Below are 13,995 nucleotides of genomic sequence, written 5' to 3'. Positions count from 1 at the left end.
TTTTTTTTTTTTTTTTTGAGTTAATCGTGTGAGTTAACTGCAATCAATTGATAGCCCTACTCTGCAACCATCAATGCTAGAAGCCTTAAAAAAAAAAAAAAAAAAGGGGGGGGGGGGGGGAGCTGGGATTCTGGGTCATAGTTCTGAAGCAAGAGAGTGAATTTCAAGGCTATAGACTTTATGGCAGGGGTTCTCAACCTTTTTCTTTCTGCCCCTCTCCCCGCCAACAGGCTATAAAAACTCCACAGCCGTGCCACAACTGTTTTTCTGCATATAAAAGCCAAGACTGGTATTAGGGGAGGGTAGCAAGCAGGACAATTGCCCAGGGCCCCATGCCACAAGGGGCCCCGCAAAGCTAAGTTACTTAGGCTTCAGCCTCGGGGCCCCAGGCTTCAGCCCCATGTAGTGGGGCTTTGGCTTTCTGCCCTGGCCCCAGCAAGTCTAATGCCAGCCCTGCTTGGCAGACCCCCTGAAACTTGCTCATGGGTCCCCTGGTTGAGAACCACTGCTCTGTGGCATGCTGCTAGTAGGCCCAGTTCTATGAAAACCAGGTGTAAGATCTCCAAGCCCAAGGAATAGGTGCACAGATGGGATTGGGGTGGGCAAAGGAGACTGACAAGTTAAAGAAAACTACTACAGAGGTGTTTTTGGGAGAGAAGTGGGGAAATGATAGGAAGCTGAACACAGAGAAAGAAAATAGACTGATAGCAGCTCAGGAGATAGATATGCCATGATTATGATTGGCAAGGGAGAGAAAAAAAAAGTAGAATATGGCAGGAAGAGAAAGAAGCAAGAAAAATTAGGTTTAGGGATGTCAATTAATTGCAGTTTAACTCAAGTGATAAATGCAAAACAGATTAACTAGATTAAAAAAAATAGTTGCAATTAATTGCAGTTTTAATTGCACTGTTACTGACCAGTCTACTGGACAACAAGTAAAACCATAAGTAATCAAACAGCAGCACAGACCAAAAAAACAAAACAAAACAAAAAAAAAAAAAAACAAGAAACCCACAAATACCATACTGTGCCTGTATTATTGCATGTTAAATGTAGGCACATCGGGGCTGCCTGTCATGTGCTAGGGCTGCCAGCTCAAGGCAGCAGGAGCCAGCCAGCAGAGCAGAAGCAGTGCTGGGGTCTGCACTGCTTTCACCCCCTCCCCCTCCGGCAGGAGGGGCATGCGCTCCTCTCACCCCACTCCCCTGGGAGGGGGTCATGCTGTTTTCACAAGCTTGCAAACTCATGTCAGAGCTGAGTAGGGAGCTCAGCTGCTGCTGAAGCCTGGCCCAGGGTATCAGTTGCTGGATCTGGAGCCCAAACTGCACTTTGTTCACAGTTAGGAACATTTCAGAGTTATGGACAAGCTCCATTCCCGAGGTGTCCGTAACTCGGAGGTTCTACTGTAACAGAACACCAATTTAAATTTATTATAAAATATTTTTGGTTGTTTCTCTACATTTTCAATTTTTTTTTTTTTTTTTTAAAAACATAACTGCACTCAAAAACAAAACTATGTAAAACTTTAGAACCCACAAGTCCACTCGGTCCTACTTCTTGTTTATCTTAGCAATTAGCTGAACAAGTTATTTATTTATGGGAGATAAGTGTTTACATCCCGAGTAGCATTAACTGGTAAGCATTAGGCTTACTGTTAACCAGACCTTAACTGCTAACCACGGCGGCAAGCCGACTGCACCCCAGCCCCGCTGGTGGGACCATAGCCCCATCAGGACCCAAGCCACTGCTGCCCTGGCCCGCGGAAGCAACCTCGGTTAACAGTTTACTGGTTAAACAATATCATTGTAATAGTTTAACTGTTAACTGATATTTGCATCCCTAAATGCTGCCCACTTCTTATTTACAATATTACCTGAAAGAGAGAACAAGCATTCTTGTATCCAGTGCCGCAAGATATTTACATGCCAGATATGCTAAATATTCACATGCTCCGTCATGCTTCCATTCCAGAGGACATGCTTCCAAGCTGAATTTTAATTGGTATTCATAGATTCTAGGACTGGAAGGGACCTCGAGAGGTCATTGAGTCCAGTCCCCTGCCCTCATGGCAGGACCAAATACTGTCTAGCCCATCCCTGACAGACATTTATCTAACCCTTAGGGGGAGAGGGATAGCTCAGTGGTTTGAACACTGGCCTGCTAAACCCAGGGTTGTAAATTCAATCCCTGAGGGGGCCACTTAGGGATCTGGGGCAAAAATCAGTACTTGGTCCTGCTAGTGAAGGCAGGGGCCTGGACTCAATGACCTTTCAAGGTCCCTTCCAGTTCTAGGAGATTGGATATCTCCATTTAAAAAAAAACAAAAAACAAAAAAAACCCCACTCTTAAATATCTCCAGAGATGGAGATTCCACAACCTCCCTAGGCAATTTATTCCAGTGTTTAACCACCCTGACAGTTAGGAACTGTTTCCGAATGTCCAACCTAAACCTCCCTTGCTGCAGTTTAAGCCCATTGCTTCTTGTTCTATCCTTAGAGGCTAAGGTGAACAAGTTTTCTCCCTCCTCCTCCTGACACCCTTTTAGATACCTGAAAACTGCTATCATGTCCCCTCTCAGTCTTCTCTTTTCCAAACTAAACAAACCCAATTCTTTCAGCCTTCCTTCATGGGTCATGTTCTCAAGACCTTTAATCATTCTTGTTGCTCTTCTCTGGACCCTCTCCAATTTCTCCACGTCTTTCTTGAAATGATGAAATTCTATTATTGTTTAACAGTGAAATTAATTGTGACTATTTTTTTAATCTCACAAGTGTGTTTTTAATTGTTTGACAGCCTTAATTAGGTTTGAACATTACTCATATATTAGATAAAGTTTCAGTATTTGTCACACTTCAATTATTACATTGGGTTATTTGACCAATCCTACAGCTGGGCAAATATTAACAACCAAATGAGATATTAATACCAGTGAAATTCAAATATATTCATAATTCCCCCCTGACATTTGGCCAGCCCTAGTAGTAATACATTTAAGAGAATAGTTGATTGACCACACTGTAGTTCAATGCAGCATGTAACAGCACATACTGGTTTTAATTCCTTTACATTGCCTGGGACATGGGTTGGGGATGATGGAAGGGAGAGGAGTTGTGGCACAGGCATGTTTCCACCCTTGCTAGTAGGCTTAGCCTTCTGGCTAACAGCGGTCAGAAAAACTTTTCAAGGGCCCCATCCCCCGCCCTCCCCCCCCCCCCCCCCGACATGTACACCTAGACTAGAAAGTGAAGTTACCCACTGTGCATAACTTCAAAAGTTAAGCTTCATTTCCCAAAGTTTAGTGGCGGGACTATTCTTCACTGAGAGGTAGATGTGTCTGAAGTTTAAGAATTCAAACACCTGCATTATGTAAATACAAAAACCAACATTAATAAGAGTATTTTATCCATACTAATGTAAACAGCTGACTGTTTTGCTCAAACCTACCACTCCTTGAATTTTCTTCTGTAAGGCTAAGTCAACAGCATTAGGGCTCAAAGAGGAGAAAGGTGAAAGTGAGTACTTGAAATGGGGTTAGACTAGAATTCCCACCTGATCCTTTGTTAGTGTTTAATATAGTGTTATTTATAAACCAAATTATTGTGTAGATATAAACTAAGTCCCATCTATACTTGGCTTATATAGTTTTAAAACTATGGTTAATTGATTGCAGTCAAAACAGTGTTTTGTCAAGTTCACACAAAGTCCTGGTCTACCAAGTAGGATTTTTTTGGTATGTAAATCTAGTAGATTCCCTATGACTGATGCAGCTCCACCATTGTTAGTAATAAGAATATAAACAGCAGGGTGGAAACAAATCAACGATTTTTTAAAAAATATTTTTTTTTTTATAAAATGCTTCTTGATGATACATTATAGCTCAAAGATATCTCATCATGGAATAGGGATTATAAATTCTAATTCTATAGTATGAGACAAGATATTCATGTAATGTTTAAGAAAAGTTTTGTAAACGAGTTCCAGTAGTTCATGGATTAGGGACCCAGTTTTATGGGGCTCCAGGGGCTTCTATATAGAAAGATTAACCTAAATAATTTATCAACCCAATGGGACTCAGTGCTCATTCTACAAGATACCATCAGAGATGCTTAGTTTTGTAGTTCTCAAACTGTGGATTTGTGTCTGCAGAGATAACATGCTGGTTAACAGCAAAAATGTTTTTAAATAAATAAATCAATTAAAATAAATTAAAATAAAATGAGAGAAAGAGGTGAGAAATAACAGACCTCAACCCTATTGTACCTCTACAAATTCGTGTACACAGAGTCTATCCCTTACCTCTCTCTAAAAGTGCAAAGTTTCAAAACGTTCAATGAATAGAAGACTGTTGGGGGGCCGGAATAGATCTGGACAAGGAGAAGAAGTCTGGAGATAAATGTGAGAAGGGAGGGACAAACAAAAGTGAAAGTGTTTGAGCAGCATATTCCAGAAGTCTTGAGGTCTTTCTGAGTATAGCCTTCATTGATTTGAGATGTACCATATCATTCACCCACTAGAAGGGAAAACCTATAATGGCAGCAGGCTGTAAAAGAGACCCAGTTTGGGAATATTTTAATGAAGTTCCTCTACCTGTGGGTAAGACAGGCATGGGTGCAAAATGCAAACAGTGCAACAAAGAAATGCAAGACCTGGTTGCCCAAATGAAACATCATGAGAAGTGTTCCTTCTCAGGAGGAAGCTGCATTGAAAATGATTTAAGGAACATCACTTAAAAAAAAAAAAAAATATATAGAGTGTACCTTTTAAAAATGAAACCTACATCGATCTCTGAGTTGTAAAGAATACGTGTTAAGTTTATAACAACCAAGAATGCACTTTTATGTAGAAATCCATGATTAAATAGCGTCTTCCTGACTAGTGATTTAAATCAAATCCACCCTGATAAATGAGTTACAGTTATACGCAGACTTTCTTGTAGATCCAGAAAATGTTAAAGAGCTGGATAGGATCAATGATTATCTCTAGCTCTGTATCACTGGAGTTTAGAATTTCCTGTGGCACTGGGAGATAAGGTAGGTAACTACTCCAGATTAGTTCCTTCAGGTTCTTTTGGATTACAAAGAATTTTGCTCATAGCAGGGCTAATTAAGTATTTGTTGTTAAAGTTGAAGCACTTTGTTTTCAGCGCATATAACTATACATAAATCCTGACACAGCAGCTTGGTTAGCAGAGGTCTACTAAATAATTTCAAACATGTTTTAGAATTTTATTTATTTTTTAATATTTTACTAACTTACAGAGTGCATGAATGTAGATGTTCCCTTTCTGAAGTTAGAATGCATATCTGAAGGCTTTTCATCCAAGCTTATCTTAGACCTTCGAATGGATAAAAAAAAAAAATTCTCATTTCTTAAATTAGAGATTTATAGGAAAAAACAACAACAACAACAACAAAAACACATTACCAACTTCCATCGAATGGAGAGGAGGAAGAAAGGAGAGAGTTATTTGAGCCACTGTGTGTGTTGCTATCTGGTTGCATGGACTCATGACCAACACATACAACTACGTAATATTTCAGATCCACACCACAGAATTGCTTCTTAGCTAAGGACAAGGTTTCTCTTGTATTCTTCTATAGGACCTATCATGATGGGGACCTGACACCTGACTGAGGTCTCTAGACTATATTGCAATATAAATAAGTGATAGCTTACAAATACCACAGTTTAAGAGGAGTGTTTCCACTTCACATGTCAAAACAATCAGTCTTTCTAGCTCTAGACAGATGTACAACACTAGTGTTCACTATACATTATCAGCTTGTATTAATGGACTAAATATAGGAGCATAACGTTTATCACAATCCACAGAATTGGTTACATCCTTAGTAGCGCATACTAAAACAGATAAGCTTAGCCTTTCACTGCGATCCTGACAGGAATTTTACCACTCAGTGCAGCTACTATTCCTCGGATTACTGTATATTTAGAAGAAACACAATCCAACATCTGATCATACTGACTCCATCACCCTTTCCAGAGCGATACCAGAAATACAAGCAGGGGGGCCCTCACATATATTATAGAGCACTAAAAATAGACTGTCAAGGAACTATTTAACAGGTGGAGAGAAAAATCAGTTGTTTGCAGGTAATATGTTATTTTTATTTCATAAAGAGGGAGACAGATGCGCTGAAGGTCCCAAGCAGCAAGTTGTATTCCATTTTTTTGGGGGGGGGGCGGGGCGGAAGAGAGAAATACTACCTCTCCTAAAGTAGTGTGGACTGACTTTATCTGTGCAAACACAAAGCTATTATGTCACAGCTATTATTAAACTTGACAAAGTATGGCATCGATTCTTAGACGCACAGGTACAAGATGTGCTGTGTTACAAGATGCCGTTTTTACATTCAAAGAGACCTTTGACATTAGATTATATATGAACTGTAGAATTTTTATAACCTAGTAAGTGTATACAATATTGCAATAACATAATAGTAAAGCAAATCTTTGGCTTTAGGAGCAAGTGTACACACAGTGAAAATCCACTTCTTACCAATCTTCCATAAGTAAGAAGTGGAAGTCTCTACCCTTAGCGGCAAGGCCCCATCACATGTTCGTTAGCTATTTGTGCAAAGGATCTGGAACTTGACAGACTGGAGAATTGGGCCCTAAATGTCCCAACAAGCAATTAAAATCAATGGTGGTTCCACATATTTTTTCCTAAGAGTGTTGTCTTAGCCTTACACGCACACTATAAACAAGTTACAGCTTATGACTTGCACTCTCTCTTCAGGTTTTTGAAGGATCTGTCGCTGCTCAATTTGAAGCCTTATCAGCTAGTCTCACTAAGATTGGGGTGGGGAGGGTGAAAGAATGGAAGAGAGAAAAATTCAGTTCTGCATGTTGTCCCACCCCCACCTTTGCTGCTGAGAAAAGATCCAACACTGAGATTGCTGGTTACCAGGACCCTTGTTGAAAATAAAATGACTAGAAGAATTTTGCCAAGAGTTAAGATCTGTTGTATTAGGTCAGATCAGTTGTTCTACTACTCCAATGGCTTGTCTTCAACCGTAGCTGGTACCACATGCTTTAATGAAAGGGGCCAGAAATCATTTGGACAACTATGAAATAACCTGCTAATAAGAGGAGGTTTCTTCCTAAAATGAGGACAGTTACACTGCATTTACACTAGGATTTTCTAAAGCCTTAATCCCAAACAGGTGCAGCTCCACTACTGGTAGTGACAAGGCTCAGGCATCTTTACTACTACTCAGAACAGGGCTTTCTTAATACAAGTCTTGCCAACACCACATGTCTGCTGCCAAAAGTGAAACTATGTACACTGGGAATTATTAATACAAAAAATGTTAATATATGATGAGACAACCACTGAGGGGTGGTCTATGAAGCATGTGAATTTGTATTCCTCCTATATTTATTGTTTAATGTAACTAGGATGTTTTTATCCAAAAGTGTCTAATCCTTTATGGAGTGTGACTAAGCTCTTGATCTCAAATACCTTGCAGCAATGATTATTCTAGGTTACATTTGCACTTGGTGTAATTATTTCCTTGCCATTACTTATCGTTTGTCAGGGTGGATAAAAATCAATGATTTTTTTTTAAAACTTAAATTGGATTTTTGATTTAAAAATCGGATTTTTTTTTATAAGTTTTTCCTCAAAAAGCATTTTATCTAAAGATGTATCTTAATTAAAACTATTATAGCTCAAAGGTATCTCATCATGGAATAGGGATTATAAATTCTATAATACAAGACAATAGAGTCATGTAAGGTTTAAGAAAAGTTTTGTAAATGAGTTCCAATAGTTCATGGATTAGGGATCTAATTTTATGGGGTTCCACATGCTTCTGTATAGATTTAGGTTAATCTTTCTATTTACCTAATGGGACTCAGTGCTCAGTCTACAAGATACCATCACAGATGCTTAGCTTTGCAGTTCTCAAACGGTGGATGTGTGTGTCCAGAGGTAACATGCTTGTTAACAGCAAAAATGTTTTTAAATAAATCAATATATAGAGGTGAGAAATAGCAATTATATTGTCCCTCTGCTTTATTCAGTGTAAGGAATGATCCTGCTCTGGAGATGAATCAGAAACTTGCCTGGAGGGCCCCTGCTTCATTTACTGCTGAAGTGTATAGTCAATGAGGCAGGGGACTGCAGGAAGAGAAACTATGACCTCACAGATAAGGGAGCTGAATACTACCCTGGAGACCTGGATTCTATCCCTGACTCCGCTGGAGAATTCCTACATGAGGCTAAGCAAGTCATTTAAAACTTTTCTTAGATGGTCACTAGTTAGAGGTTCATTTTCTGGGTGTCTGACTTGCCCAAGTGCTGAGCACTTGCAAATGAAGTACACCTCTATCTCGATATAACGCTGTTCTCGGGAGCCAAAAAATCTTACCGCGTTATAGGTGAAACAGCATTATATCGAACTTGCTTTGATCCACCGGAGTGCGCAGCCCTCCCACCCCCCGAGCACTGCTTTACCGCATTATATCCGCATTCGTGTTATATCGGGTCGGTTATATCGGGGTAGAGGTGTACTATATAACGCTAGGTTTCAGAGTGGTAGCCGTGTTGTTCTTTTTGCTGATACAGACTAGGTACTTGTGGCACCTTAGAGCCCCGAAGTGGGCTTATATTCAAATAAATCTGTTAGTCTCTAAGGTGCCACAAGTACTCCTCGTTCTTTATATAATGCTAGTTGCTCTGGAATCAAAAATAAGGATCTATACATCACAAATTGAGCACCCAAAGTTAGTGGATACTTTTGTGCTAGTCTTTGTGCCTCAGTTTTGCATCTGTAAAATGGGGATAATAACTTCCTCACCACACAGTGCATTGTGAAAATATCAGAGAACTTCAAGTTTAATGAAGTTCTCAGATACTATAGTGATAACCCCATAAGGAAATTAATAGTTCTGTCTTCAGAAGCAGGGTTTGAGTAGTGTGCCATAAGCCATGGGGCCATACACTGAACAAGTATTTAAAAAATTTGCTAAGTCGGGGGCCACTCCACACGGCTCCTGGAAGTCACAGCATGGCCCGCTCCTCCAATGGGAGCTGCAGGTGCGGTGCCTGCAGATGGAGCAGCATGCAGAGCCACCTGGCTGCACGTCTGTGTAGGAGCTGGAGAAGGGACATGCCACTGCTTCTGGGAGCTGCTTGAGGTAAGCGGCACTTAGAGACAGCACCCCTGAGCCTTTCCCCACACCCCAACCCCCTGCCCTGATCCCTCTCCCGCTCTACAAACCCCTCAATTCCACCCCAGAGCACCGTCCTGCACCCCAAACTCCTCATCCCCAGCCCCACATCCCCAGCCAGAACCTGAACCCGAACCCCTTCCCCAGCCCTGATCCCTCTCCTGCCCTCCAAACCCAGCCAGAGCACCCTCCTAGACCCCAAACTCCTCAACCTCAGCCCCACCCCAGAGACCACCTCCCCAACCGGAGCCCTCACCCCCTCTCGCAGCCCAACCTCAATTTTGTGAGCATTCATGGTCTGTCATACAATTTCTATTCCCAGATGTGACCCTCAGGCCAAAAAGTTTGCCCGCCCCTGATCTATCCTGTGCATGCCTCTCCCCCTCAATCTACAGTCACACCCTCCTACCCACCTACATTCCCCTTCCCCACCAGCTCACAATCTCAGGTCTTGTCTACACTGGTAATTAACAGCGCTGCAACTTTCTCGCTCAGGGGTGTTAAAAAACAACCTCCTGAGCGGAGCAGTTGTAAAGCACCAGTGTAAACAGTGACCCAGTGCTGGGAGCCGCGCCCCTCGTTGAGGTGGTTTTTTTAAGAGTGCTGGGAGTGACCACACAAGGCATGTTAAAGCGCTGCCGCGGCAGCACTTTAACACTTCCAGTGTAGACTAGCCCTAAGTGTGCCCACTCCCCAAGCTCCTTGTCCTAGTCTTTGTTCAATCGGTCTCAGTTCTCCCCCCATACCCTGACTCTTCGTAGAACTCTCTAACCTCCACTCCAATGGTTCCCAGTCTTTTCCCAAAATCCTCCAGGCTCTTCGTCTCAGTCTACTCCCCTCCCAACCCTCAGGCAGGCCTCCCTCTTGTCCCCTTTGCATTAGAATCACACAGTTTCTTCCACCAAACTGCCTGAGCCCAGAAGTTAGGGAAGGTTCACTGAGAACACAGGACACAGTTTCCTTGCTCTCAGCCTGAGGCAGATATCCAGCATGAAAAATTTCAGCCCAGCTGATTAAAGTTAAGCAAAGTTATAAGCAAATGAAAAAGTGGTCTGATCATGGGTAATGCTGAACCTTAACAAGCAGTGCTTACATGGCTGCCTGTGAAAAGAAAAAAATCCCTGCCCCAAACACCAAGATTAATTTGAAACAAAATGCAACAGTATGAGGGGAAAGGGGCAGAGGAGGAGTGTAATGAGATCACAGATAAGTTAACTGTATTCACAGCTTGATATTGTAAATCCTTGAAGATTTTTTTTTTAAATCTACATTCTCAAGTGCTGCTCAACCAGCCATCATTAGTTGACAGTTCTCTTTTTCCTACATATTTTAAGTTTGTTGCCTTTCCACTTTGTGCCCCCCCCCTTCTTGTATTAAGAGAAAGTGAATAGGCACACCTGACTGATCATACACAAACCAAAATCCTTGAGAGCAACTCCTGCACCCAGAGCACATTAGAGATCCAGAAACTCACTATGTTAACTATGAACTGAAGTCTTGTATTGAAGTTCGAACAGGGAATACAGCAGAAGGCTTCCACACACTTAGTCTGCCCCTTATGGCTAAACAGAGCTCAAGTTATTGAGTTAATATTAGGGCTCTATGTTCTGCAACTATGTTAGTAAGGCTGCATGGCCCTAAGATGTTAATTTTTAACCAATGCTATTAAAAAGCAAAAATTTTTTGGATTGCCAAACTACAATTATTTATCTCTAGACAGTTAATATTTCAGTCATCTCCATGACGAATCCCCAACAGCAGGAGACTATTACTTAAATAGCTCCCCACTCCAAAATAAGGAAAGATTAGCATGCTATATCAGTTACCAAGCACTGAGGTGTCAATACCACTATGTAAGCCACAACCAACTGTACCATTTTCAAACTGGAACAAGCTCCCAGTAAGATAATTTATTGTAATTTTTATGCTAAAAGTACTTCACTATCAGACACAAAATAAACCTTTAGTTTATTGTTCTTGCAACTGTTACATAACCCATGTAATAATATTCTTCACTGTAGTCACGGCAGCAGTGTGGGGTTTTTTGGTCTTTTAGGAAAAGTATTGGATCTGTGTGTTCAGTTTAGAATGTTGTTTTAAAAGGTCACCTGCAAAGGATTTTTTAAAAATTGGGTTTATACTGCATTTTTGTTTCCTTATGATGTACAAGAGAGGTCCAAAAAAAATCTGTCTACATTTGATATTTTCCTGCTGGGTATTTTTTGGTGCCTCAGAATTGTGAAGCACGTCAAATCCGGCTTTCCCTGATTTTGCGGGAAATTTTCTTGAAGGAAGAAACAGTAAGCTTTAAAGAAAGACAGCCTCTCAGCTTCTACTCAGGCATTTGACTTCAGCATTAGAACAAAAAATAAGTTTAATAGTCTGACATAAAAATCCCTTCCTCTTTCAATTGCTCCGCTTTCAGTTCTTGACCCAAGCTGTACTAGTGTACTCACTATACTATTTGTCTGAATTTCTAGTGTTAAAAAAGAAGAAGAAGAAGACAGATTTCTTCTGGACACTCTCTCATTTCCCCTTTCACAAGTCACCTTTAAAAGGTACAGGATTTTAGTCACCTGGACTATAAACATCAAAAGAATTACAACTCAAAACTCAACCTAGCAATGATTATTTATTACAAGTCTTTTATATGAGGCCCATCCCCATGGTATTTGGATGTATTTTAGATTACAAGCAAAATTATTTCCTCTCAAATAATGTTTAAATAAAGTTTACCCAGTATAGGCAAGGCCTGCATGTCCATCACCCCACTTTCTCCTTGCACGCATATTTGGGGGGTTGAACCGGCTTTCTTAGATTGTTGGTTGTTACCCAAACACGTGCACTGAACAAGGCACTTCCCTATAGCATATCCACTCAGATACAGGTAAGTACAGTCACACTTAAAGCATTCCTTAGATCAAATCATTAAGTATTTTTTTTCCTTCAAAAAGAAAGAAAAGAAAATAGACTTAGTAACAATCCACCAATGTGAACAGAAACGTTCACACTTGTCTGAGTTATTTCAATGCAACTGAAACTCTGTAGGAGAGCTGTAGGTTTGTTTAGATCACAAAGACAGTCTTGTGGATAGAAGCCTGACTCTCTCTTCCTTTGATGAAGTTTGTTTCAGGACATTCAAGTCATGGGCAAATTGGTCTAAAGATTAGTAACTTACTTAATTCCATTTCTTTTTAAATACCACACACACACCCCCCCAACTTCTTTAGCCAACTTGAGTTACAGCATAAGAACCTGGCATGCTATAAACACGAAAGATCTTATTACCATATTATTTTATTCTGCATATTATAAATAAGCATTCTTCAGATGATTTGCCATCCAGCAACTTCACTACTAAAGTTTACAGAGGCATCAACAAGACACCTCGATCTACCAGCCTAGCCAAACATCTTAGTCCCGCAGATGCTCCTTGCGCTGGCAGCCGACACTCAGAGAGCCCCCGAGCTGCAGGGCGAAGTAGGCTGTGCCAGACAACGGAGTACGCTCTAGTTTGAAGTTACTAGGAAAGGAAATCCCTATGGCAGAGCGCCCCTCTCCCAGAGCACGGGGCAGAGACCCGAGCGCCCCGCCGAGTGAAGACCCCCCGGGGGAAGAGGTCTGCGCCGAGGAGCTCGTATCGGCCACCGAGAGCCGCTGTTGCCCCACGCGGGGGCCGCCAGGAACTCTGGGTGAGGGGAAAGCACCGAGCTCTCTCCTAAACCGAGTTAAACCTCCGCAGACAGGCCGGGGCCGCCAGGGCGCGCTCCGCACGCCGCCTGACTACGGCCAGCTCCCCGGGAACGGGTCTGCATGCGCGGGAAGGGAAGGGCTGAGGAGCGGGAGCACGAGCGGTGATCAGTGTCCGTCCCAGCCCTTTGTACTGCAGCGCTGGGGTCACCCGAGCGGCAGGGGGATGGTCTCCTACCCGGCCGGGGGCGGCTCCTCCTCTGCTTCTGGCGCCGAGCGGGGTGGGCTCCCTCTCCTCGTCGCTGGAGAAGTCGGGCTGGGCGAGCGCGGCGGGCGCGTTGCGGGCGGTGAGGTGCTGCAGGTAGAGCTGCACATACACGTCCTTGCGCTGCTCGCCGCCCGGCAGGCTCACATTGTTGGCGATCAGCTCACTCTTCAGCTTCTCCTTGGTCAGCACCGACGGGTCCGCCAGGAACTCAGGCATCGCCGGCCTCTGCCGCCCTCCCGGGAGAGACACCAACAAAGGGGGGAGGGGGAATCGCCTCCCCTGCCCAGCGCAATGAACTCAACAACTCGCGGCGCGCTCAGCCAGAGCTTCGCCGACCTCCAATAAAGCGTGTCCGGATTGGCCGGGAGAGTCACGAAGTTGGGCTGCTATTGGCTGCGGGCTTGAGTGGGGAGCGGCGCAAGGGCTCGACCAGCATTAGTGCTTTGCGCGAAGAGTAGTAACGCAGTTTAAATTCGGCTCAGGCGGGAGAGGCGCTGGCGTTATGCCGTCTCCCTCCCCCAGGCGGGGAGGTGCCACGGCCCAGACGCCTCCCCCAGGAGAGGAGCTCCCGCCGCCGCTAAGCCCCCGCCCATACAAAGAGGAGGTTGAGGTCTTTGTAGCTGCGGAAGGGCAGGGGCGAGACCCTCTGGCTGGGGAGGAATTGCCCGACTCTTCTGTAGTCGCTCTCTGGGAGAGGAGCACAGAGGGTTTTGCTGCCGGTGTTTCAGTGAGACATTGAAGAACCTCCTAGAGCCCGGCGTGAGGTTTCCCATTGGTCGCGTGGGCCCGCGGCAGGTCGTCTGAAGCCAGCCCCAGTGGCGCGATCAGCCCTACACAGCACC

The 13,995-nt window shown here is 43.2% G+C and overlaps 1 protein-coding gene across 6 annotated transcripts in view; it reads right to left on the bottom strand.

Moving 5' to 3' along the window:
* The window catches only part of TMPO (thymopoietin), a 45,274-nt gene extending 31,660 nt beyond the window's left edge, over nucleotides 1-13,614 (bottom strand). For 2 of the 6 annotated variants that reach the window (XM_024199850.3, XM_024199851.3), the window contains exon 1: nucleotides 13,124-13,613. In XM_024199850.3, coding sequence (XP_024055618.1) covers nucleotides 13,124-13,369 — 246 coding nt within the window. In that variant the 5' untranslated portion in view covers nucleotides 13,370-13,613. Of the gene's footprint in view, nucleotides 1-13,123 lie in introns of all 6 variants that reach the window. The other 4 variants (XM_024199854.3, XM_024199857.3, XM_024199849.3 and 1 more) reach the window with 3 other exon arrangements.
* Between the last annotated feature and the right edge of the window lie 381 nt (nucleotides 13,615-13,995).

Source organism: Terrapene carolina, unplaced genomic scaffold (genome assembly GCF_002925995.2).
Source record: "Terrapene carolina triunguis isolate 2854851 unplaced genomic scaffold, T_m_triunguis-2.0 Scaffold68, whole genome shotgun sequence".
Taxonomy (NCBI): domain Eukaryota; kingdom Metazoa; phylum Chordata; order Testudines; family Emydidae; genus Terrapene; species Terrapene triunguis.
The sequence above is the reverse complement of the archived record's forward strand: the minus strand, read 5'-3'. Positions and strand labels throughout refer to the sequence as shown.